Source organism: Elgaria multicarinata, chromosome 8 (genome assembly GCF_023053635.1).
Source record: "Elgaria multicarinata webbii isolate HBS135686 ecotype San Diego chromosome 8, rElgMul1.1.pri, whole genome shotgun sequence".
NCBI classification, from domain to species: domain Eukaryota; kingdom Metazoa; phylum Chordata; class Lepidosauria; order Squamata; family Anguidae; genus Elgaria; species Elgaria multicarinata.
In genome coordinates, this window is record NC_086178.1 from 52168875 (window position 1) to 52195075 (window position 26201).

Here is a 26201-nt window from a genome sequence, read left to right on the forward strand (position 1 = left end):
AGCATCTGCATTGTGTTGTCCCCCCCCCCTCTTTTCTACACTCTCGTGGAATCATGCAGCTCTAATTGAGACCCACATCATGAAAGCACTGCAGTAGTCAGAGTTTCTTTGTAGCACTGTTTAGTTGATAATCCAAATAACTCAAGTGGCCAGAGATAATTATATCAACGTTCTCAGTATAGCTTATGCAGCAATTATAAAATACAGGAAATCAAAATCAATAAAAATATTGACATTAAAATCAATTAAATTGTTCTAAATTAGTGTTACATATGATGCATTATGTGTAAGAGCATATCTATGGCAGGATTATTCAATCGCAAAATAATATTGGTTAAATGTTGAAAATGCAATCTTCAGAATTTACTACAATATATATTTTTTTAAATTGATTTACCCTACGTGATTACCCTACAGGATTACAACAGGAAGGATATTTGCAAAATACTGGATATTAGAAAAATACCTAAAATAGAAGGATATTATGGCTAAACTAATGCACTAAGTAAGAACTAAAGAAGATAGAAAACAGTGCAAGTTGTTTAGACAAAAAATGTGCTTATTGCTTAATGGAAGAGTAAAGTGCAGATTTCTACAAATATTGATTATAGATAGATAGATAGACAGAGTTTACTGAATCAACTGTCGAGTGTGGAAATTAATCACTAAATTAATACAGTAATAGTTTGTTTGTTGTAATGCAGTAAGCCTTCACAATACAACACATAAAATATTTTTTTTTAAATGTGACTCTTTAAAAGCAAAGAAATTAACTGGTAATGTACATTATTCATTCAATAATAATAATAATAATAATAATAATAATAATAATAATAATAATAATCACAACTGCAAAAGCAAGAGGCAGTATCTATAATCAATAAGTCTCAATGGCATAAGGCTGAAAGGCCTGAAAGAATAAAAATGTTTACAGCTGTACTAAATAAGCCAGTGGTAAAGGTTTAGCATATCACCTTTGGAAGGGAATTCCAGAAACAAGGCCCCACCATTGAAAAGGCCTTTGTTCTAGTACCAATTATGTTTGCCTCAATTGGTGATGATACCTAAGAAAGTCCTCATCACCTAATCTTAATTAACTATGGTTTACTCATGGGAGAAGACGTGTGTGTGTGTGTGTGTGTGTGTGTGTGTGTGTGTGTGTGTGTGAGTGCACATAACAATTGGAGCTAACTGCAGTTCTGGCTACATACATTATTTTTACATGCCTTTCAACCCTTTAATCACTCTTGGCAAATGACATAGAGCACATCACTAACATTGTGCAGTTTTTCTTATGTTAGGTTCCCAAGACCGTCAGGATAAACTCAGAGATATTGGAATAGTAGATATTCTACACAAATTGAGTCAGTCATCAGATCCAAATCTTTGTGATAAGTAAGTATAAACAGACTCTCCAAACCAAATTTGAATGAACTTGGTCTATTTAAAAAAATATGTATATAAAATTAGACTTTTTGTGCACTTTGATTTGATTGAACAGAGCTGTTAGTGATTTTTATTTCTTGTAGGCATCATTGCCACGTTTCCTGGTCCCTCAGGCAATCACTCATTCTTGCAAACTGACACGAGACACCCAAATAAGTGAGACTTTTTATTGCAGAAACTCTCATGGCAAAAGCTTAATGGTTACATGCTTCAGAAATCATATAGCTGATGGTCAGTAGCTATAGGCTCTAAGAAATTCCAGAACAGTCAAAAGCTAATCACTACAACCACAACTGAGATCTTCATCAATGTGGTTTCCCCATTGCCATCTCCATTGTTCCAAACACACACAGAAAGCGTAAATCCAGGCATGGGCTCCAAACCAGGACAAAGAAAGTGGATGATTCCTGGCCTGATCCTTCAGGCAATCAAAAGGACAAATTCTTGAAAGGCTTAAACAAACCCACACCCACAGAGAGTTAGTCCAACTTTGAATCTTTCATTGGTAACTCCACACTACATAGTCGAGACCTGTCAAGACCAAGGGAGGGGTAAACTCACAGGCGCAAAGAGTCTCATGCCACCACTTTCACATTGGCATCTCCACACCTCATGAGTGCAGGCAGAGGAAAGTCCTGAAGTCATAAATCAAATCCAGTCTGCCAGTACATTGAGCTGACGCGAAACAAATCCAAAGCAAACAAGAGTTCAAGTCTATGACAAGTCTCACCCTACTTTTCATGGCAAGTGCTTAGCAATCCAAAATTCCAAGTAGGAGAGTTCATGTACAGAGTGCCTCTAGAGGCCCAGACGGTGATGGATCCAAACCGAGAGGACTTCGGGAAAATGCAAGCCTTTGCAACAGTTTAAAAGGAAAGGCATGGCTGTAAGACACCTCCAGACCACTTGACAGCATTGCTGCTCAGCCATCCAGGATAACACTTCTACTTGGGTGACCCTTCTGCAACACTCCCCTTCAGTCAGGTTCTCAGGGAGATATCCTAGCCTCCGTCTTTGCCATGGTCAATTTCGTAGGTGCTTGCTCTGCGAACACTGACAGATTGAAACTGTTCCTTGAAAATCATATTGCTAGTTTTTTTTCTTCTTCTTGCAAACCTTAGAGTTGTCTCATTGCAAAGATGTACTGAAATGTCCTTAACTAAATATTTTGGAATGTTTATGAAAATGCTTTGCTTTCAAACTATAGAGCTAAGGTATAGAGCTATGTGTCACATGCAGCCCTTGGCCTAATTTCATGTGAGCTAGCACAGAGAGAGAAATGGGATCACACACACATACACAGAACACCATGCAATTCTGCAGTACTTCTGGCTTGACTCCTACTTGACTTCTTCCATGGGTCAGTGGATCCCCACCCCAGCTATACACCCCAGCTATACACAGATAGATGTACCATGGGAGTAGGGTTTTTCTTCTGTTTTGGACAAAAGTGTAATCACACTAGCATAAACTACAGGCCTGGCTCTATTGCCTTCCCAAATTGCACACGAAACAATACAAATGATTAAAGAGAAATCTGAAACCTGGCTTTACTGGAAGTTACCATTTCTATTTTTTCCTGTAAAAATTTCACTGAAGTGCCCATTCAGATGGTGCTCATTCTGGAAATGTTTCTACCTGAGTTGAAAGTCTGTTCTACAGCTGTGTGTAGTTCAGATCCTTACATAGTCTTCCTAAAGCAGTAGCTTGTTTGAAATATTGTTGAGCAGCAGCTTGACAAATTGTAGTAAAAAGAAATATGTTGGTTTTTCAGTGATTTTTGACTTTTATTTGGTTTAATGCCAAAATAGACTTTTGAGGAAACCATCAGCTACTTAGTTTTTTGGTCAATTTATTAGAGAAGTTCAGGAGAAATGTGATCTAACTTTGTGAAAAGCCTCACTCTGTTGTCTGCCTGCTAGCTTTGTTAAAAAATCCCATACTTTATACACACACTTGAGTCTTCTTGGTGGTTGACAAAATGTTTTTCATTACAGGGCAAAGACAGCACTCCAGCAGTATCTTGCATGATCAAAGACCCAGTTGAACTTTTGTACAACTCTCAAAGCTATATAATAAGGAATAACGGGAAATAGCCGCACCTAATTCCTTATCTTTTGCACAAGGCACCTTGGGCTGCGTTTTTCTCAGGTGCAGGGAGCTGCTTGGCAGGAGCAGTTTAAGTGATCAGGTCTCCGATGCACTTGAGGACTTTATCAAGGTAGTTCCTTTACTCAGAGGACTATTCTGGGATATATTTTTTTCTGAACTACCTGAACTCTACTAGAACAATCAATCATCTTTTTCCTTTGGGCCTACAACTTTCTGCTTATACCGCAGCCGGTGTAAGGCTGTGTCTGGGTGGGTGTGATACCTCAGAGCTTTTGTTTTCCTTTTTGTGTTTTTTCTACAGATTTTCAAGGGTTAACCATTCTTTGCTGTATGAAAACTTTAAAGAATTATATACGATTTGGATTGAAATGTTATTTAAAAACAGTTTTGTCCCATGAAGTTTATTTTGATCAGATGAATGTTTTTAAGTAAAATATATGCATTTGTTAAACCTCAGCTTAATGTACCTGTACTTCCTCTTTTGAAACAAAATGACATCTAGTTGACTGGTAGCACATGTCATGTGACTAAAGCTAGCCTCCTACTGCCATGGGTTACTAGCGCCAGCTCCCTGGACTTGGGACAGCAAAATTCAAAGAACCCAAGATGGAGTCTTCTTAACTACACTTTTAGATGATACCAAGGTTGAACTTGTGGAAATCATACCTGCTGAGTTTACCCAGCAAGAAAAATATAGTTCCCCGTGCCAGTGCCATTGCTGCCTCAGAGAAATTACACTTGTTATAAAACTCTGCATTGTTCTTACATGACTTGAACCTGTGACGATGGATTGATTGAAGTAAAAAACCCTGGCTACTGCTCTTTGGAACCACACAGAAGTAAACATGAGAGGAGAGCCTCATCAGAGGTCTGGGTGTAAATCAGACTCCAATATATATATTTGGTATTATTCCAGAAATGCATGATGGTAAGATGAAACATTTTCTGCAGCAGAAGAGAACAAGATTAGTATGAAGTTTTTAATTCTGCAAAAGACTAGTTAAACTTTTGCAATTCAGCAAAATGCCTCATGCTTTTTAGTTCATCAAGCAGGTTTTCTGTTGACTTAAGTCCACAGAGGTTTGTGTCAAGGGACAGGAGCACCAGTCAGAAGCTGAGTGTCTCATTTCACTCATCAGCTTTGGTCATCCCATACTTTTATTTATAATGGATAAATATTCACATATGTAGGCAGATCGCATTGATTATGTCAAAGGAAAGGTTAGAGTTTGAGCCTTTGGCTGGAACTGTTAATGAGCTGGATGGAGGGAGATTGCAAAATAAAAGCAGAGTCTTTATATATGGTTTTAATGTATTCTTTTACTCTGAAAGGGAAGTAATAGTGATTCAGGGATAGTAGTAAGTGATGTCATTTCTCAGTGTCGTTGCTACAAGCTCATTGGGGTTGGACTTCTGCAGGTTTGCACGGTGTGACTACCTGCTTACTAGTACCTCAGAAATAAAAAGCCTTAGTTAAGTCATTAAAGTGATTGTAGCCTTAATAATACTGAGAAAAATTGCTTCCTTTGTCCAAATCCACTCCCCAGGACGAAGGGGTGGGAGGAGGGGAGGGGTTCCTCAGATTGGCTGCTGCTTTTTCACTTTGGATTATTATTACACATGCATTTCCAATGTTGTTGTCATGCCTCCATCATCAATATGCATATCCATTTACTTTGAAATATAGATATGCCTAAAACTGTGTTGAATACAGCTGAGATGTGCAAATTTTCATCTTCATACTTGGAGGTTGCTTTTTAATGGCGTGGCCGTATATGTACAAGAAGGATATAAACTATGCTAAGACAATCTGGGTAATGTTTGGGGAAAGGTTGGTGAAATATTAGGATGGTAGGTGATAATGAAGTGGCATTTTGCACTCAGTAAAGCATTGTGAATACTTTTTTGATGTTGCTATAAATATGTACAAATAGAAAAAACACTGTAAATAAAAAATGACCTTTTACTGGAGAACATATTTAAAATGGTTTGGCCCCATTAATATTTTTCCCTGTCTTGATGGAAAGGTTATAATGTGAGCATTCTTAAGTTTAGGATTGATTCTTTTAAAAGAATAGCAGCAAAATTTGGGTCTATCTAGAACTAGTTACACCCTGTGAGAATAAACTTGTCTGAGACAAAGGATGAATAGGTTTAACTTCTCAGATTTCTTCCAAATGTCATGATGATTGGAGTTGTAGAACTCCATATGAATTGTCAAAATTGTGTAAATGCTCATTTTCCATTTTAAAAGTGTTGTCTAATTTGTGGTTCATAAAAGCTAGGAGTCAACTATAGCGTAAATCTGTTCAAGAACCTGAGTGTTTTACTTCTTATTTTCAGGGGTTAATACTTACTCTAGGATACAGTAACAAACCAAACTTTTTCCATGTGGAAAGATTCTTCATGCTTTTCCTATTCCAATTTATACAATACTTTATCTGGTGTATATCCCTTACTTTTCATTCACAGTTTAGTTGTTTTCCTTGTCTTTGCCTAAAACTTAATGAAAGTGCTTTAGCAACTTGTAAATGATAGATTGATATCTGAACTGTTTAAGAAAAAAGTATTCTTCGAATTTCAGGAACTGCAAGTGATCCCAAAACCTTTTGGTCCTCTGCCTATACACCCATCTGATCCACTATTTTTAATCCCCATTTAATTGTTACAACCAGGAACAAAAGTGAGTAACATGGTTCTGTCCAAGCCAGAGGCTGAGGTTCACTTGTAAGAATAGTTTAATAAAATAGCCAAAATCTTCTATCCAAGGGAGGGATGCTGATCTGAGGTAAACATGTTCCTGCCTTCAGGTATAGGCCTGGGATGCTGGATCAAGACCCTTTTTCAGTGTGTTCCTGGAAGAAAATGCTCTTCGCCCACTAGCAGATGTTCACTCCACTCAATCATGTCCCCCATTTATTTTGTTCTTATTTAGCAGATTTAGTAACCAAGACATCTTACAGAAAAGAAAAGGTTTAAAACGTAAACACTTTCCAATAAGCTCTATAAAAGTTAAGTCCATTTAAAAATGGGTCAGGAAGATTTGTGCATTAATTTGTTGGAAAATAATTCACAAGTTTATAGAAGACAGTGTATATTACCTATGATAGACGAATGGTACCGTCAGGTTCAGCGGTGGCATTCATGTGAATGCCTGTTGCAGCTGGAGCTGAATAGCAAAGAAGGGTTAATGCCTTTATTTCTTGTTTATTGAGTTCCTGGAAGCATCTGCCTGAGTACTGTTGGGAACAGGATGTGGGAGTAGATGAGCCCTTGACCTGATCCAGCATTACTCTGATCAGCCAAGCAATGGTGGTGGATGTGCATGTCTACCGCAAAGGATTGTATGCTTAGAACATGATGCAAACCAGATTCATGGGGCAGGTGTGAAGGCACCATCATCCTCTTCTGTGAACTTGCACTTTGTATGTTCATATCTTGTTGCTGGGTGTAATCCAAAGTGGAATGAATGTAAGGGACACATGTGCTAATTGTAATATAAAGTTAGTTATATGAATACCTGCTCCAAGGATTGACCTACCAGGTAAATTTAAGTAGGGTTGAAAGAGTGAGACGCAGGAGGACAGTAAGTGCTTATGTGCTCTTTATCCACAGACCTTACTCTAGACAGACACGTTTCTAATTTTAATAAACGGGAAGTTATGAGAAGGTTGTGGGGTTTTTTTGTGTTTTTTTTGCATAGTACCTGTGAGTGAAATAGGCTGGTAAGTATAATTTAATAGTTGTTAAGTGTCTCTTGGGAGAACTACTTCCTTTTGCTTTTGGGTATTCAAAGAGAACTTGCAAAACAGAAAATGAGTGAAACACATAAGTACAGTTTAGATCAGGACATACTGGCTTCGGGCTCACTTTAAATCATTTTAACAGTCACAGAGAAGCCCCAAAGATGTATTTGTCCTAAACTGCTAGATTTCATCTGTCCATTGAAATAAACTGTAATGCAACATAGGGGCTCGGTTTATTTTTCTGGAAATATAGAATTGTATTCTTATGCAACTTGAAATTAACCACACACTGCTCATGATTAAGTTTTTTAATATCTGCTTACATAGAGAAATATTAAAAACAATTGACCTTTTGAGTAAAGTGGCAGGACTGTAAATCATAGGAATGGCAAACTATTGATTTGCTGTTAAAAAAGCCAGCATTTGAGCTCTCCTTGGCATGCAAAGGAACATGAATGGAGGCAAAAGGAGGCTATGCTTTAGAGCCATTACACTTCACCTTAAGTGGTTTCAAGACTGTTGAGGAAATGTCGCCTTGAGTTGTGCTTATGTCAGGATTTCGCACCCCTGAAATCTATTGTAAAGGAGGCAGAGGAAAGACTCTTCACGGGGCCTGTTCAGACAATACACTAAGCCAAGCCGCTAACGCTTTTGCAGCAAATGGCTAGTGAGCGTGTTTAAACCATGGTTATGTAGCCACCATGGTTAGGAGTGCTTCACACGACACGCTAAGCCATAATGTTTAGTTCAAAATAGTTAACCACCATGGCTTAGCATGTTGTCTGAACAGGGTTACTGTGTCAAACCTAACTTGGTCTAAGGCCCACCTCAGTCTTGTTTTTTGCAGCTTTCATCCAATTTATTTTATCACCAGTAGACTAGAGCTAAAGTGCTCAGAGCCAAAACAGGTGAGAAGATCTCAGCACCAACACCAAAGGCAGAAGCTGTATTGGAAAAATTTGAAAGATTTATATACGTAACGTAGAGTGCATAGTCTTCCACACCTGCATGCCACTAGAAGAATATGTGTGTGTGTTCACATGTCAACTTGGACAATAAAGCATACCTTTAGTGAAGAAAAATGCAAATGGATTAACAGCAGCTGCTTGCCAAATCAACTTTATAGGGATAACTTGCACATGGCTATGTTATGTTGGTATGCACACATGCAATGAAACCTAATTTTATTCTTGTGTGAACTGTAAGCTATAGTTACACAGTTATAGTGGAATAAAGAGAAGGAATTTAGGATCTGATTGTGTAGAAAGGCCTTCAAATAACTTGCAAGGCATTGTCTTGACTGCCAGCTCCTTCTGTGTAGAAGTCTTCCCTTGTGCCCTGTGAAAGATGACTGGATGAAGCAATGGGTTAGAAAAAAATGCTGGCCCATAGTGCATTAAGCAAATTGGAAGAGTGTGGGTAGAGAGAATGCAGGGGTCAAATTCTCTTTAACAATGGGGTGGAACCTCATAGCTTGTTCTTGAGACAGTGCTGGAGGGCATCTTCCAGGGCATTGAGGATTCTGTCAACATTGAATTTAGTGGAGTTGTAGCCCATCAATCCTATTCGAAGAACCTAATGAGAAAATATCAAATGGTAGACTGGTAAGTGTTCTATAGCTATTGAAAAGTCCCAGCCAGCCCTTCTCTTAGTTATTTATATTTGTAACTGGAAGGACCATATTTATCTGTGACCCTCCTATATTCTGTAATCTCCATTTAGAAACTGAACTCAATTGCTTTCTCACTTAGACTAAATAAGATCACTAGATGAGCCATCCCTCTTTGGATTCCTCTTCTTCAGAAAGTAGATTGGGGTTTGCATAGATGGATGTTCCTCTTCCTTCACACGGAAAATCTACACATCACAGGCCTTAGCTAGACCTAAGGTTTATCCCAGGATCGTCCCTGCCTGCTCCCGGGATCCCCTGTGTGTCATTTACATGAACAGGGATGATCCCGGGATAAACCTAAGGTCTAGCTAAGGCCACAGAGAAGACTAACTAGCATGCTTTTTCATGCATGTGGTGTTTTGAAGAGGTTAATTTATAGCCTTCATCCAATCATCAGTTTTAATATAATTCTCTGATCTATTTAATTTGCCATTGATAGCCAAGTCTTTGGACTAATGCTAGATTTACAAAGCTCTGTTCCTGTTGTATTAGAAACCAGACAGTGATACCTACAAAAACAAAAGTATCTTGATATGTGCTATTATTTCTTGCCATGTTCATTGTAATTATTTACCTTGCCTGCTGAAGCACCCAGGCCTCCTGAAATCTCGATCCCATGATTTTTCATAATATATTCAGTGATTTCCTTCCAGTCATATCCCTTGGGTACAAAGACTGTGTTGACTGTTGGAAGCCTTGCATCCTAAAAAATGAAGCAATTGGGTCAGAACCACCAAAGCAGTTTCTGGATTTGTATAAATTCTTGGCTCTCTCCAGGACTGGATTAAAGTTCACCGCTCCCCCATCTGTTTCACCTCCTTGCTTGTAGGGGAGCCCCTCACACTGGAATTATTTTTACTAATTTGCAATAGAACCTATTGAGCAGTTAATCTGTTTTTTTCAACTTCATCCTGTGTAATAGAGCTAGAATAGTTCTTAAGAGTTCATAGAATCAGAATTAGTAGAGTTGGAAGGGGCCTATAAGGCCATCGAGTCCAACCCCCTGCTCAGTGCAAGAATCCACCCTAGAGCATACCTGACAGATAGTTGTCCAGCTGCCTCGTGAATGCCTCTAGTGTGGGAGAGCCCACAACCTCCCTAGGTAACTGGTTCCATTGTTGTACTGCTCTAACAGTCAGGAAGTTGAGCCCGTTATTCCGTGTCCTGCACTCTGGGATGATCAAGAAGAGATCCTGGCCTTCCTCTATGTGACAACCTTTTAAGTATTTGAAGAGTGCTATCATGTCTCCCCTCAATCTTCTCTTCTCCAGGCTAAACATGTCCTGTTCCTTCAGTCTCTCTTCATAGGGCTTTGTTTCCAAGTGGATTTCAAAGAAGTTTTGCATCCCATCATGTACACAGATATTTGTCCTACAATTGCTTCTGTTCAAACAGGTTTTGAAACAATACAAAAATCTGATTACTAAAGCTAAAGTTGGGATGCGTGTTCATATCTCTCTTTCAAACTACCTTCAACTCTGGCAACAGTGTTGTTTATCTCCAGCTTCGGTTCACAGACTGACATTGGTAGGAACCAAGAATCTCCCATCTGGCTCTAGTTCTAATTCTTCTTTTTACCTCCTCTTTATAGCAATTGCCTTCCAATTTATATCTGGCTTATTATATTGGTTATTAGTTTGGCCCACATTCTACACCCAGGATTCTAGTTTCAGTCTTACCGGTTCGTTCACAAAGAGTTGAAGGCCTAACTTCTGCAGCCCTGCACACAGATACTGGCTGTTCTCCTTGTGAATCTTCCAGGAGTTTTCTAGCCCCTGTGTAGAAAATAAACACATTTTCCTATGAAGGGAATAAATGGTCCATTCAAGTGCAAACATATTATATGTTGCTAGTTTATTCAGTGGATGAACATAATCATTTTTAGAAATGCCATGTTTATGATTGAAATGGATATTGGTTTTACCCACAAATGAAAGCCAACAAATATCTGAAATTAGCATGATATTCTTTTCAGTTTCTTGGCATCCACCTTGTAAAAAGCAATATACTCATGCCACTTACCTGATCACTCTCAGAATACAAGAGCTGACCTCCAAAGTGAACTAGGCATCAACTTCCAAGATTCCTCATTCTGTTTCCCGTTAGGGAAAGATGGTATTATTTCCCTGTTAGTTCCTTCTGTGAGCACTAAGGTGCTTCAGATATTATATAGCAACTTTATACACCAGTGTTTCTTCCAGTAATGCAATAAGGGCTAAACATGTTGGGGATGTACAGTGGGGAGCCCTGACTATGTTTAGGAACACATTAGCCCATTATTCATAATTTTTACTGCAGACAATATGGATGTAATACTAATGTGTGTAGCCATAGCAAACATGATGGCTAAAGTGGCTCTAAAATTTCTAATTAAGCACTAGAAACAGACTGATTTCAGTATCTCTCCCTTCATTCTCAACACCCCACCCTTTCCTCAACCTTCAGAACTTAGTCTGCTGTAGTGACTGACCTTTTCTGCAAGAATTGCCAAGGCTTCTCGCAGGCAGAAAAATGTGTTGATGGGTGCAGTATGATGATACCTGTAAAAAACAACAACCCATACATACAATACAATACATATGAGAGATGTTCAGTTTGTATAGATGAAATAATTAGTATAATCTACCATCCTACCTATCAACCTCCCAAAACAAACTAGGAGGAGGGAGTGGGATAAAAAGTGAGGAAGTGCTGCATTATTCTTTATTCAAGGCTAAAAAGCCATATCAAATTGGGCATTGTCTGTTGTACTCAGCTGCATAACTTACACACAGAGACTTTTGTATTTTAATGCAAAGCAGCCTCAGTGATTGCACTCGAGTGGGACGAATGGCCGATGGGAGTAGCCACTGAACTCTTTCCCTTCTTGACTTCCAGTGTCTCTTTGCCCCCTCTACTTTCCTATACATTTGTTGGAAAGAGATGGTGCTGCATCTTGCAGTTTGAATCTTAACTGGGTGAATGGCAGTGCAGCTGTTCAGGTGGATAACAGCCCAGTGCCCAATTAATTTCTGGGGAACCAGGAACCAACTTTCCAAACAGGAAGGCAGAAAAGCTGAGAGGCCAGTGCGCTGTAGTGGTTAATGTGTTGGACTAGGACTCAGGAGACCCAGTTTCTAGTCCCCACTCAGCCATGAAGCTCACTACTTGGCTAATCACTGGCTCTTAGCTTAACATACCTCACAATGCTGTTGTGGGGATAAAATGCAGAGGAAGAGGAGGATTATGTGAGCCTCCTGGGTTTCTTGAAGGAGAAAAAAAAAGGTGAATATAAATGTAATAAAATAAACGTTAAACTCTTACTTTCTTGGGTTATCATCACAGCCCCAGTATTTAGTGAGCTCTTCCATGTCCAGATAGAAGGAGATTGGTTTTGTCTTCCTTGTGGAAATCTTGTTCCTGATAAAATGAAAAGGCAAAGATTGGGCACTTCAGGAAATCCACCTGTAAACCACAAGTGTTGTGTGTCATCTGCACCAAGTACATGTTCTAAGCCTGATACTTGAATATCAGTAAAGAAAGTGGTCACTTATGGGGGTGTAGCAATAGCTTGGCATCCAGATCTGATGAGGACACAATCTGAATAAGAAATGTGACAAGAATATGAAGAAACAATTGTGGTACTGGCAAGAAATTACCCTGCTGTGTGCCAGCTGTTGCCACACATTCACACAGTGACAGGCTCCTTGGGAGTGTTGCTAATAATGGAAACAAAGGTTGCCAGAATATTTTGCTGGGTGAACCAAGACAATCTGTGTGTGTGTGTGCATGCGCTGGTGGGGAGCGTCTTTTACCTAGAGTAACCAGATACAAAACAGAGCAGGGCTCCTGCAACTTTAACTGTTGTGATGAAGTGGGAATTTCACCAGGTGCTGCATGCATATAAATAACACCTGCTGAAATTCCTGTCTCTATATAACTGTTAAAGATACAAGAGCCCTGTCCTCCTTTCCATATGGTCACCCTATTTTACCTGAATGCTTTGAGTTTAATCTAAAATGATGTGGTTCTTCGGAGTTCCAGCACTGTCCTTTCCTTTTATCTCATGTAGCATAGTATTGTCTGGAGAAAGCAAGCCCACACACCAAAATGAGAAGTGACAAGACTCCCTGCCAGCCAGAAATAAAAAGTGGTAGTAGTGATACCTGATTAGATTCAATCAGGTAACAGAATGCTCTTGGCAATTCCCTCAGGATTTTCAAAGCCAATGCTGAGTGCCATTTAGAAGCAAGCAAGATAATGCAGAACTTTCTAATATGAGGTACTTGATTCTGGAGTTTGCAGAAGGTGCAGATGTGGAACACTTTTAGCTCTAGTTACTCTTTTAGTTCAGTGGGTTGGATGCAAAGAACCATAAGTGGAAGGAAAATACCAGCAATGCTTTCATAAACACTTGTGTGAGAATTCAGGCAATGCTATATCATAATGGAGGCATTAAAAAGCACATGAGCTTAGACAAACCGTTGGAGAAGCCACAGACTATTTTTGGATTTAATCTCATTTGTCTAGCACAGTGCTCTAGTGCAAAGGTTGCCAAACCTTTTGGACCCATGGGCACACTTGAGAAAAATCTGTGGGCACCACTGCAAAATGGCTCCCATGGAGGGTGTGGCTACTCTCATAATGGCTGCTGTGGGGGCCTGATAAGTCAAAAGTGGTAGTGGGGGAGGGGAGAAACAGCAAGATAAACAGGTGAAGGAGAGAAACTGAGGTTAGAGACTGGGAGTGGAGAGAAACAGGGAGGTAAAGGGGTGAGTGGGAGAGAAAGAGCAAGGCTAGGGGCTAGGAGGAGAGAGAAAGAAGGCGGCTAGGGACAGGGAAGGGAGAGAAATTGTGAGGAAAGTGGAGAGAAATAGAAAGGCTAGAGGTTGGGAATGGGGAGATAGAAACCAAGGGGGAAATAATCTATGTGGACAGAGGAAAATTGGGTGTGGCCAGGAAGCAACTCTTCTGTTCCTGCCTGCTGGAGGCAGGACGGAGAACCTGGTGCCCTAACTTTTCTCAAGTTCTTTATTAAAAACAATTTTTGAAGGGGGCAGGGCATGGAGAGCTTTGCAGGCACCATTGGTGATCACTACGGGCATCTCCTTGGGGACCCCCTGCACTAGTGCAGCATTCCCCAACCTGGTGCCCTCCAGATGTATTGGTCTGTAGCTCTAATCATTCCCAGTCAGCATAACCCACCCAACTTCTGCACATAACAATACACCTTTGACTCCGACCCAATGTGGGAGAAAAATGAGCTTCCCATATCTCAGTGCCTACCTTCTCCCAGAAAGCATGGTATACTTAACATAAGAATAGCCATGGTAAAGCAGACCAAGGATCCATCTAGTCCAGCATTATGTTCACACAGTGCCCAACCAGCTGCCCACAGGAAAGATTGCTCAGGGTTCTTTGGTGAAAGACTTTGTTAAGAGCCTTTTGGAAGTCCAAGTAAACAATAACTACTGGATTACCCTGTCCACACATTTACTGACACTCTCAAAAACTCTAAAAAGTTACCTTTGCAGAAACCATGTTGATTATTTTTCAGCAGTGCTTGTCCTTCTATATGCTTACTAATTTTATCTTTGAAAATGCTTTCAACCAATTTACCCAGAACAAATGTTACACTAACTGACCTATAATTTCCCCAATCCCCCTGGATGCTGTTTTAAAAAGTTTTACATTGGCCATTTTTCAGTTTTCTGCTATGGAGGCTGATCTTAGAGGAATGTTGCATATTTTTGTTCTTGTTCGTTTTTAATGGGTATTGTAAATGACATATCTTGTAGGCAAAGCTGTTCTTACCTGGCTCTCTTACTGAAAGAGATAGGAGAAGCACCAGGTGGTGCACTTAAGACTTTCTGGGAACCGGAGTAGAGAATGTCAATTCCTGTGTGTTCAATAAAGGAAAAACATGTTAACAGTTCCTTCACTTTAACAGCTGTTACACACGAAAGAAGTGGGCCTACTTTGGGACTAGTTTTCTTTCATCTGTCTAGTTCTGCACTATGTCTATCTCATAATCATGCTTGTTTTCTGCCAAATCATTTTGAAAAGGTGGCTTTTTTCAGAAATGATTAAGAAATGAGGCTGTTGTGGAGGAATCAGAATTTCAGAATTTTTCTTTTTAAGGCAGATTTGTGAGGTGTATCCCCACTATACACTGATGCTGGTTTAGTGGTTATTCTCCTTTCCTAGGCATTTCTAACAGCATTTCAAAACTGCAATTCCCAGGATTCTTTGGGGGGAAACTATGACAGTTAAAATTGGTATAAAACAAACATAGGTATAGTAAAAAAAAAAAAGTGTATGAGAATACTATTGTCTAGAAACATCTGTTTTGTCCATTCCTAATGTAAGAACCATCTCATAGACCCAGAGAGTGTTGGAGCATTAGTGTCAGATTTGCCTACCAGCCCTTTATAGGCCATAATATGGGAGCACAGCATCTCCTTTAAAAAAGATTCCATTCTCCTACTGTGCAGTTAGAGAAGCCCACACTCAAGGTAAATTCTCAACAAATCCACTTCTATTTTCTAACACGAGCCTTCACCAGGAACTCTGGTTAAGAACCTCACACAATATCCAGTCCTACAATAATTCCATTTTGTGTAGAACCTCACAATAAAAAATGGTGACAAATATCTTCATTACAATTATAGATTGATACATTTTTGCTCACCTTGCTGGTCCATGAGAATTGGAGTGCCACCTAGTGATGCCACAGCATCTACCAATAGTAAGCAATTATACCTAAAACAAGGGAAGAAAGAGTAGAGACTTGGAATGCAATCCTATACTATACTGGGAGTAATCACAGGGTTGTGCTGTTAGGCTCCAATTATATATGATGTGGAGTTCCTTGATTCTTTCCTCTGGTTTATTTATCCCCCGCAATGCAAAGCAGCCTATGGGCCTATGTATACTTATGGTAGAAGGCTAGTGAACTCTTTTCCCCTCCTGTAACTTTTTTGACTCAAAAACCACCTCCCCCAAACGGCTTTTTCACCCATGGAGCTAAACATACAAGGTCCCCATTTTATTCTTTCCTGCAGCTGAGAAAGCAACATGGAAGATTTTGGAGCTGAAAAAGCTGAGGGAGGGTAATTTTGCCATGAAAAATAATTGGAAGAAAAAGAATTAAACGGCTCTCTATGGTTGCCTTCCTCTGCTCAGTCTTGTAGCCTAATTGGCCACTTTGGGTTATAAAACACTTAACAGACAAAATAAAAATGGGACTCCATGTAACATGTAGTTTGAACCTTAGAGGGATAACATTGTTGTTGCTTTCCTGTATTTGAGGGTATCTTGTTCATTCTGAATTTTGTTTCATATGTCACATTACTTTTCCAGACTATATTTCTCAGCAAGTCTAAGCCCCTCTATGATGCTCTGTTACAATTATGTTTTGCAAAGCCATTGGCCTGAATGAAACACATGTCAATGAGGTAGTATTATTAACAATTATTACCCTTCATTGGGTAGGTTCTATTTATGTGCAACATAGCATATTCTTTTAGTAAATTAGTGCAAACCACAGGCACTAGTAGTCTGAGAAAACCCAAAAATAGCTTAATTGGTCTCATACACAAACCCAGCACTGAATCCTGTTTTTCAAAGGTGAGAACAAAACAAAAATAAGCCAGCAAAGGTGAAAACAAAACAAAAAAAGTTCTTTTTAAAAAGATTGTTTAGCATTACTTTAACTTTGAGGTTGAAAACATGTGATGTCAGATCAGGCACTGTTTGGCGTGTTCTTTTTAAAAAGACCACTTGGCATTTTTTAAAGTTTCAGCTTAAAAACACCTAATGTCAGATCAGGCGCTGTTTGATGTGGAGGAAATAAATTGGCACTGAACCATAGAGCAATAGGAAACTGTTTGGTGTGAAGCTGTTTTGCTATTAAATTTCAAACTTTTTCAAAGTTTTGAAATTTTCTGCATGTCTACACTGCTCAAGCTTCAGTTCAAAAAAAAAGAGAACAAAATCAGTCTGGTAAATTTCGATTAATAAACATTACACTAACATATTCTTATATAGATGTTATAGGTCATTGTCTTTTGCTCCCACGCCACAACTGTGCCACATCACTGAGTTCTTCCTGTGTTCAGCTTCTGTGCAGTTTTCAGAAAAGAAAATCCACCTGAAAGAACTTTGTTGAAACGTGTGTATATTGTGATCACCATATCTGTCAGCTCAGATCACAGCCTCGCTGCTTTATCTCTGAGGCAAATGGTGTATGGTCTCTGGGGCTGCACTGACCTGTGACAGAGTTCGCCAAGGCCATCCAAGGGCTGAGCCACGCCAGTAGATGATTCTCCATGAGTGATGAAAAATAAGAGGGGGGCATGCTCCACCAAACCCTACAAGGCAACAGGGGAAAAGGGAATCAGACAAAACAAACGAGACAATGGCAACACATTCCTAGCAGTTAGGAGACTAAATTCCTAGGACTGGGGTATCCCAACTAGTTCTATGAAGAAGACAGAAAATGAAATCCACTCAGTAAATCTACTGTTTTGCTGCTTTGCCTGCAGAACTCACCCTCTCTATTTCTTCTAGAGTAAAGTACTCTCCAGGGGCCTTGACCAGCTGATGTACTTCAGCTCCTATAAGGTAATGAATGACAAATCATATTATTTGAACTTCACTAGAATTGAAATGTGAAAAGCCAAGGAAGAAACTATTCTTAAGGCTGTAGGAAAGCATTGACACTTATTCCAGTGTACAGTAAATAAATCATCAAGCTTTTCTATGGGCAGGAGTCATAGGTTTCACAGTATACCACAAAGTGTGGGTGAATCCCCCACATCTCACTGGGCTTCAGTTTCCATGAACTGAGTAAGAGGGACACTCTGAGCAGCTTTTAATTTTTTTTTTTTTTAGTAGGCTGGATTTTTGGTGATTGAAAAAAGGGAGCACATCCAACTTCAGCTTCAACAGCTAGCATTAGACATGTATGAATGGTTGTGGCTAATAAAGACTGAATGTTCACACAACACGCTAAACTGCTCTCAGTGGTTGAGTTTGGATTGTTTTGAACTGTGGGTTGTTTGTTGAACTGTGGGTCATTGTGTTGTCTGAATGCAGCCAAGATGGCTTGTTAACCATCCAGTATGGTTTATTTTCTCAAACAAGGCACCTTGAGAACCCATGGTTTGTTGTTGGGTTGTTCAGGTTGGTTTACAAGCCACACTGCATGGTTAATAAGTCACCCTGGCTGCAATCAGACAACATGATAACTCACCCTACGGAAAATGTGCTGTGTTCAGACACCACGCTAACCCACAGTTCCACAAACAACCCATAGTCCAAACAACCCACACTCAGCCACTGGGTATGGGTTAGCGTATTGTGTGAACAGCCCCAGTGTGTCTTTGTGCCACCCAGAAAAGTCTTGGAAAAAATGGTTTGAACCAGGACACATTACAATCCAGCGACAGGTTGAAGACTTTAGATTGCTGATTCATTGCACTAAAATAGTCAACTCATGTGGAATTTTAGCACATTAAAAATGTGTGGCTCAGCTGTTAAGTGCAAGGGTTAGGGGGGTATTAGCTTTCCTGCTGGAGTGATGGGATTAGTAGCAGAACACAACCAGTTATGTTAGAGAGCTACTGGCTTTTCTGTTTAAACCGAGTCATATATTAACTTGAGTACATAGCAGCAGCCTGTCAAAGTCCAGTCAGGTTTCATGGGAACCTCCAGAGTGTAATACAATGAAACATGGGACAAGAAAGAAGCATTTAATTATTAAAACGTCTCCCATTATTCACTAAAATAAAGGGGCATTTGATCTGAAGGCAAGAATAGGAACACAAGAAGCTCCCTTATACTGGTCTAACTAGCTCAGTTTTCTACACTGACTGGCATTTTCAGAGTTTCGGGCAAGGATCTTTCCCAGCCCTACTTGGAGATGCTGGGAACTCAACCTAGGACCTTTGCTATGCAAAGCATGTGCTCCACCACCAAGCTACAACTCTTTCCTTAAGAAGCAGTAGCAGTCACGGCAATTACAGAGACATGGTGATGTTAGGCTATTGCAACAAAAAACATGAATCTTCTAGCACAAAAAACATGAATCTTCTAGTCGGGAACTGGTCACTCTTATCTGTTACGGATTTTATGAAGTAAGCTTGGCCCATGAAAAATTATGTCACAATAAAATATTGTTAATCTTAAAAGTACCACAAGCCTTTCTGTTGTTCATATTGTAGCATACTAATATGGATAATCATGTGGAATTTGTTCTTATTTTGCATACATTTGGTTTGGCCACTGCAAACCTACTGCATGGGGTTTGGTACATGCATGTATACACACTCCAGCTATAACACTTAGGGTGCAATCCTATACATGTTTAGACAGAAAGATGCTGCCTGGGGCATTATGGGAGTTGTAGGACTTTTTTCAGTCTAAGCATGCATAGCATTGAACCCTTAATGTATTGGACGAAGTAATTTATAGTCTGGTCTTCCCCAACTTAGTGCCCTCTAGATTTGTTTGACTACAGCTCCTATCATTCCCAGCTAGCATGACCATTATCTATGCCAGCTGGGGATTTTGGGGGTTGTAGTACAATGACCAAGTTGGGGGAGGCTGCTCTAGTCCATGAATGTTTATGCTTCAAAATATCTGTTAGTCTTTAAGATGCGTACAATTGTAACAAAAAAGTGTTACCCTTAACCTAACAGAATACAATAGACAACAAAGAAGTTAAGGAAGAAGATTAAAAATAACCATTTTATAGATTGAAAGATTGAATAACAATGTTTAAAAATATTATATACAAAGCATTCTATCACATATGAAAAAATTCAATCAATCCATCAGACAATTCAACACAGAATGCTCAGTAAAGTTGTATCCAATGGCCACACGTGTTTCAACACAAGGTCTTCCTCAATGGCCTGTGAGCGAAGCTGGTTGGAGCCCAGGGCTATTTTTGTTGTTGTTATTGGGACTGACTTTACAGGTTTCAAATAGTAAAGGAAATAAACGAAATCAAGCGTCACTTCCCACTGTGTAGTTCCAATCATTCGCAGGAAGCCCATACAAAGTGTCTCCAACAACCTCTGCTCAAACACAGTATTGCCACATGAATATGAAGCAAAATGATTAAATGTGCTTCCCCAAGTACAGAGGACGATAATCAGCTGCTCTGTTTACCAGAAGTAATTTTCACCGTTTCTAATTACAGCAAAGTTACGATTTAATTAGGAAGCCATCTAACTTGGTACAAGCCATTTGTTACTTACTTTTCTACATGAAGTATTTATCATGCACTCATTATTCCCAACTCATAGTTGTTTACAGGTTCTTTAGATGATGCATGAACCTCCAGTTTTGCTTCTGTATCTAAAGAGCACTTTTGGTGAGGGTTTTTTTTTTTTTAGAGCAGCTGTAATGTGGCATTTAATTGTTAAAGCAAAAGAAACCAGATTTTTCTCTTGTGTTTGTGCTATTCTGCTGCACCACAATGCCATCTAAAGGTTATGTAGCAGAAAAACAGGAAAGGAAACACTCTTTGTGTAATGCTCAGATCTCAATTCTGCAACAAAATTAAAAAATTCAACGAACTAAGAGCAGATTAACAGCCTTGTGTAGAAAAGCTCTAATTCTATATAAGCAACAGGGGGGTGCTACTGTGCTAAAGCAATTGGCAGTTTATATGGAGCAGCAACTTGCTCTGTTGTACACATGATAGGACTCTAAAGCATATACATCGACTGCATATTCATAGCTCAGTGTGATAGAGCACATGTCTTGCATGCACAAGGTCCAGGTTCAATTCCCAGCTTCTCCAGGTAGGGCAAGGAAAGAACCCTGCCTGAAACCCTGGAGAACCACTGCCAGTCAGTGTTGACAATACTGGGCTAGATGGACCATTGATCTGATTCAGTACAGGGCAGCTTTCTATATTCCTATACATGCCTTATTTATTTATTATTGCATTTATATCCTGCCATTTTTTCCTCTAAGGAACCCAAGGCAGCGTATTTAATCCTTCTCCTGATCTCCATTTTATCTTCACAACAACCCTGTGAGGTAGGTTGAGCTGAGAGTCTTTGACTGGCCCAAAGTCACCCAGTGAGCTTCCATGGCTGAGTGGGGATTAGAACCCAGATCTCTCGACTCCCAGCCGAACACTCTAGCCACTACTCCACAATGTCTAATCAGAAGTATCTCCCATGCAAGTGGGTATATGAATGCAGTCTAGGGGACGGGTATTCTCTACTGCTGCTGTGTTCCTGCCATTTCTGTTGTAGTAGCAGGACCCACCAGTAGTGCAACAAGAACTTAGTGCTTCCCAAGCAACCCCAGAAACGAGCAGAGGAGATTTTCCTTTCCTGAACGGGACAGGTCAGCCATGCTCCCTTTCTGCCAGCTCCGCTGACCTACCCCATTCTGGAAACGAGCCTTTTGACTTGTTTCCATTTGCTTATGGATCTGCTTGATTCCATTGCACTAGAAGTGGATTCCACTAATGTGTGGGCAACACTGGATGCTCTCCTAGGTCACTGCAGCTTCTGCACTGTAAATGGAAGCACAGTTTAGATGCCTAATGGCATCATTCTATAGAAACAGGGAGAGATTTTGATGGCATCTATTCTGAGCAATCTTAACGATTAAATGTAGGACAAAAAGGATTCAAAAGCCATACCAAGCCTCTCGGCAATATCCGTTGCTCGTTCGCCCCAAAATCCATTCACAGCTACCATCACTTTGTCTCCCTGCTCCACCATGTTCAGTAAGGCTGCTTCCATGGCACAATGGCCGGTGCCACTGACAGCCAGCGTGAGAGGGTTCTGTGTCTGGAAGGCGTACTGGATTCCCAGCTTGATCTCATCCATTATCTGAGGGCAATAGAGGAAACAAGAGTCAGAGTTAAAAACAGCATTCCCAAGATTGGCAGTGTGAGTGCAGTGGAGGCAGGTGGCTCCAATATCAGTAGGATGGCGAATCTGCTCCGGGTTTCAGTCAGAACTCCAAAGGAGCGAGCCAAAGACAGCAGGATGGCAAATCTGCTCTGGGTTTCAGTCAGAACCAGTCAAAACTCCTTTAGAGTCCTGACTGATTTTGACTGAAACCCAAAGCAGCTTCACTGCTTCACTCCCACCAGTCTCCACTTTGAGTTTATATTTATATCTATGTATCCTGAAAGTGCCATCCATAGGAGAAAGAGATCATGATGTGGCTACTAGGAGGAGGGCTTTCTCCGCTGTGGCACCCCGGTTGTGGAACGAGCTCCCCAGAGAGGTCCGCCTGGCACCTACACTGTACTGCTTTCGTCGCCAGCTGAAGACCTTTTTATTCACTCAGTATTTTAACACTTAATTTTAACTTAAATTTAAATTTTACTGTTTTAACTCTGTATTTTAATCTTATATCAACTTTGCTGTGTGGTTTTATCCTGGTTGCGCTTTTTATACTGTATTTCGTAATTGTGTTTTAACCTGTTGGGTGTTTTATTGTGGTTTTAATTTTTGTGAACCGCCCAGAGAGCTTCGGCTATTGGGCGGATGTAATAAATAAATAAATAAATAAATATATTCTCTCTCTCTCTCTCTTTTAGATAAAAGACATCAATCCAAGGGGGTTGAACCAAAGCCAAAACACAGTTCTGATTATGCTACAGTGTTTGGGTCTTAGTTGAGTGGCCCAATTAGATAGGAGATCCTGCTCTTGATTCTACATTTCCTTATATGATGGATGCTTTCACTGTATTACATGGAGCAACAACCATTTCTATAAGGGGAAATTTTGGATTCTAACACCCCACCCAAGCTGAGGAAAAGAATAGCTAGGTTGTCTGACACAGCAGATTTCAAATGTGATTAGTATAGAAGGGGTGGTGGTGTTATTCTGCAAGTCTGTCTGGGTAAGTGTACCTCCACGGGACCTCAGGAGACAGGTCAACACAGAGCTCTCCTGTTCTCTGCCTCCTGCATAGCCCTGTCTGCTATTAAGTCTGGGATTACTCTCTTGAACAAAACAGTCCTCCCCAGGTAACAGAGCTGAAAAGGAATGTCTTCACTTACACACAGAGAAGTGAAAATCACCAAGATCAATAGCGGTAGGTTATATACATTTAAAGAGTTGTGGTTCCCCATCCCCAAAGATTCAGAAATGCTTAATAGATCTCGATAAGAGGAAAGCCTCAAGCTCATGTGAGATCAGTAGAATCAAACCCCTTAAAAATGAGGGAAAATAAGAAGGGGGCCCATCCAAGAGGACGATATTCCAGATGTTGAATTCATCTGATTGGCTTCTGGTTTAAGCAATAAATACTGTGGATAAATCATTATGATTCTGGAATCTAAATTGTATTTCTTAGCCAATAGGATTAGTTTGAAAATTACTTTAAAAATGGGAATTAAACAAATAAAACACAGTACTAATGAGTAATTTAAGCAGCCTGTCAGAGTGATGCCTCAAGAATGGGAAAGCAGTAAGTGGAAGCAGGAATCATTGGTTCCAAACCTCCATTGGGATTGCAGTCCTTACCTGGATCATTTCTTTGTGCATATGTCCTATGAGCTGTCGACCACCTGCAGACAAGATCCGGGGAGAGGAATTGGAGGGCCCAGGGCCCAGCAGTAGCCTGTCTGGGACAGACAGTGGCTGTAGCAGGGGTGCAGGAGGTGGTACCAATTGTTTTTGAGAAGACATGGTGCGGCAACGTTGAGCTAAAAACAGTGGCAGCCGAATACGAGCCCAGCTTGCTGCCTGGAGCACTAAGAACACACTGGCCATCACTGACCTTAAATAGAGGGATCGTTGGGGACAAGGAAAACAAACAGATCTTAGATAAGCTAAATGCTGGAGCACCTCCCTCGTTTCCCTCCTCTTCTGAAAACTCTCTCAGTGACTCCAAGGCTGTTGAGCCCGTTTTGTTCTCTCCTTCAGGCTCCTGTTAAGATGAGTTCAACTCAGAAAGTGCAGCATACAACTTCTAGGCTACTTGTTCGTGTTTTCTCCCAGAGAAATCTGCTTTCTCAAGCCTTTGGCCCTCCTTGCCTGGGAATTCTGCACCTGTTAGGAGCTGAGAAGTTAAATGTCATGCAAACAAAGTCCTACCAGTGACACTTTTTCCTTGTTCTTTGGACAATGTACAGAAAACCTCCATGTTTCTCTAACCTCCAGAAAAGTTGCTTCCCTCACAGATCAGAGAGAAAATGAACTATTGAACCATTCTGCTGAAGTCTGGTTATGCCCTAAATCACTAAAGCTAAAATAAAATCTATGGGAATTTAATTTTTCATTGAATTATCCACCACTGTCTGTTAAGTGAGTTTCTGTTAATCATTTGCCAGGAGCAGCAAATTATAGAGGAATACAGGGGTTAACAAATAACTGTGTCTGTTAGCTTCTCCTTGCCTCAGCAGGGCAAGCCCAAGAAATTTTTCTCCCTGAGGTAGAACAGCAAATCGCCCCTTCAAGTCTAGGTGCAGGAGTACCCAGGATTAGTCAAGTTATGTTGGCACTTGAGGAAGGAAATTCCACAAGTGCCTCTCCCCCTCCCTAACAGTAAAAATGCAATTATAAGAAATTAAATAAAATAACAATTTGCTGCCCTTTCATAACACCCAGAATCAGCCACCTGAGGTGTCTACCTCCCTCTGTCTAATGGTAGGGCTGTTCCTGCTTATCTGTTGCTTACTGTTACTCTAGAGCCTGCAGAAATCCCACACCACCTCAAAGAAAGTAGGGTGGCCTTTATGGCTGTCCTACACCTGTCCTTTTCTCCAGTCTTATAACCCACCATTGTTTTTAAATTATGTCTGCTCTTTGTCAACAATTGAACTTTAGGGGCAAACTACTCATGACCATAACTGTATTTGAGTGTATGGGGTGGGGTGGGGGCTGATCAGGACCCTAGCAAAAGGAGGGAAGGTTGTGTGTGTGTGTGTCTTTAACCCTTTACCTCCTGCTGTGGTCCCAGTCTGACTCAGGGCTCCCATGTCTGCAATTTGCATTGTAAAGAAAGCAAATGGGACCTATAACAAAATAGAAGAGAGAGAAATGGAATGTGAAAGGAAATTAATTCTTTCTAGCTTGATGAGCTTAATATTAGAGAGAATGCCCACTATAACACTGCTCAGTGTTGTAAAAAAAGAAAAGAAAATCTTCAGAGGGGATGTAAAAAGTCATATACTGAAACTACACAGAATATGATTCTGCATGGAGCCAGAGACCCTTTTGCTCAACTAATCCAAGCATCTGCAACAGCGTTGTCTAGATGGAAACCATACCTAACTAAGTTACACAGAGTTTTAAAATGTTCCAGATAATGGACAATTGTCCTTAGAGTTTTCAGATATCCAATTGAAATCAGCATCGGTATATTGAGTGTGCTTGGTAAATTGACCTCTTTTTTTCTTATGGCATCCCTTTAGATATCTGAGAATTGATACTATACACATTCTCATTCTTCTTCTTTCCTTTGAACTAAATACACCTTCCTTGGTTCTTTCTTCAGAGTTCTATGGCATATTCTAAACACTTGTTCATCCTAGTTGTTCTCTTCTAAATTGTCCCAAATTTGTTAAGTCCTTCTTGGGGGGAAAAGGTGTTGAAATTTGCTCAAAACAAAACACAGGATTTTAGATGAGAACTAGACCATATCGAATACTATTAGTTCTCCTTGTAGACACCTGAAGAGGCATTCTACAGGGTTTTATAGGGCGCTTATACCTTGCTCCTATCTGTGGGCGAAACTGGGCTAGATCTACACTACTCTAGCGGTATTAAAGTGCCCTGATAACTGTTGGGACACATTAAACATTCCATTTACTGCTTTCATCATGTTATTTCATTCTACATTATCCAAAATACTGCAGCAAATGTCATTGTGTGTTCTACGAGGTATAAATGTGCAAGAGTGATATAGTGTTACCATGATGCGATCGCAGTGATTTGAGCCAAGGTGTAGATCTTCTTAGCCTTCTGTTTGGAACCTGGGATCAACAGCTTTGAGGGACTGTAGAAAGCTGATGCCATCTTGTTTCCCCCGCTCTCTAAGCAATGCCTCTTTAGTCACCATTTTCTACTTGCAGTATTGCCACAGCAGTCCATTCAGTACATGGGTATGTAAGTCATGTGTGTGTGTGAGGGCGAGAGACAGATGGAGATCATGTGATGAATAGTGTGACTAGAAAAAGAATATATGAGCATGAATTAAGTATGGGTACAGTGAAGGCCTTCATCGACAGAAAAGAGGGGCATTAATTTTT

The 26201-nt window shown here is 40.2% G+C and overlaps 2 protein-coding genes across 5 annotated transcripts in view; one reads left to right on the top strand and one right to left on the bottom strand.

Moving 5' to 3' along the window:
* The window catches only part of ARMC8 (armadillo repeat containing 8), a 70898-nt gene extending 65355 nt beyond the window's left edge, over positions 1 to 5543 (top strand). For all 4 annotated transcript variants that reach the window (XM_063132358.1, XM_063132356.1, XM_063132357.1 and 1 more), the window contains 2 exons: positions 1302 to 1395; positions 3444 to 5543. In XM_063132358.1, the coding sequence (XP_062988428.1) occupies positions 1302 to 1395; positions 3444 to 3477 (128 nt within the window). In that variant the 3' untranslated portion in view covers positions 3478 to 5543. The remainder of the gene's footprint in view (positions 1 to 1301; positions 1396 to 3443) is intronic.
* Positions 5544 to 7597: 2054 nt separating this feature from the next.
* AGXT (alanine--glyoxylate aminotransferase) lies at positions 7598 to 23721 on the bottom strand. Its single transcript, XM_063131539.1, has 11 exons — positions 23473 to 23721; positions 21629 to 21821; positions 17509 to 17573; positions 17227 to 17327; positions 15647 to 15717; positions 14770 to 14854; positions 12280 to 12375; positions 11447 to 11516; positions 10656 to 10751; positions 9551 to 9679; positions 7598 to 8879 (listed from the first exon to the last, which is right to left on the bottom strand). The coding sequence occupies exons 1-11, from the start codon at positions 23719 to 23721 to the stop codon at positions 8772 to 8774; spliced, it is 1263 nt and encodes a 420-aa protein (XP_062987609.1). The 3' UTR covers positions 7598 to 8771.
* Positions 23722 to 26201: the final 2480 nt, after the last annotated feature.

Bases quoted from the DNA above. Each gene is read 5' to 3' on its own strand.
- AGXT (XM_063131539.1), bottom strand. From the start codon at position 23,721: ATGGCCAGTGTGTTCTTAGTGCTCCAGGCAGCAAGCTGGGCTCGTATT. The intron at 17,328-17,508 runs GTGAGTTCTGCA...GTTGCCTTGTAG, and splicing joins CTCTAGAAGAAATAGAGAGG to GGTTTGGTGGAGCATGCCCC. The intron at 15,718-17,226 runs GTCAGTGCAGCC...CCCTTGTTTTAG, and splicing joins CTTGGCGAACTCTGTCACAG to GTATAATTGCTTACTATTGG.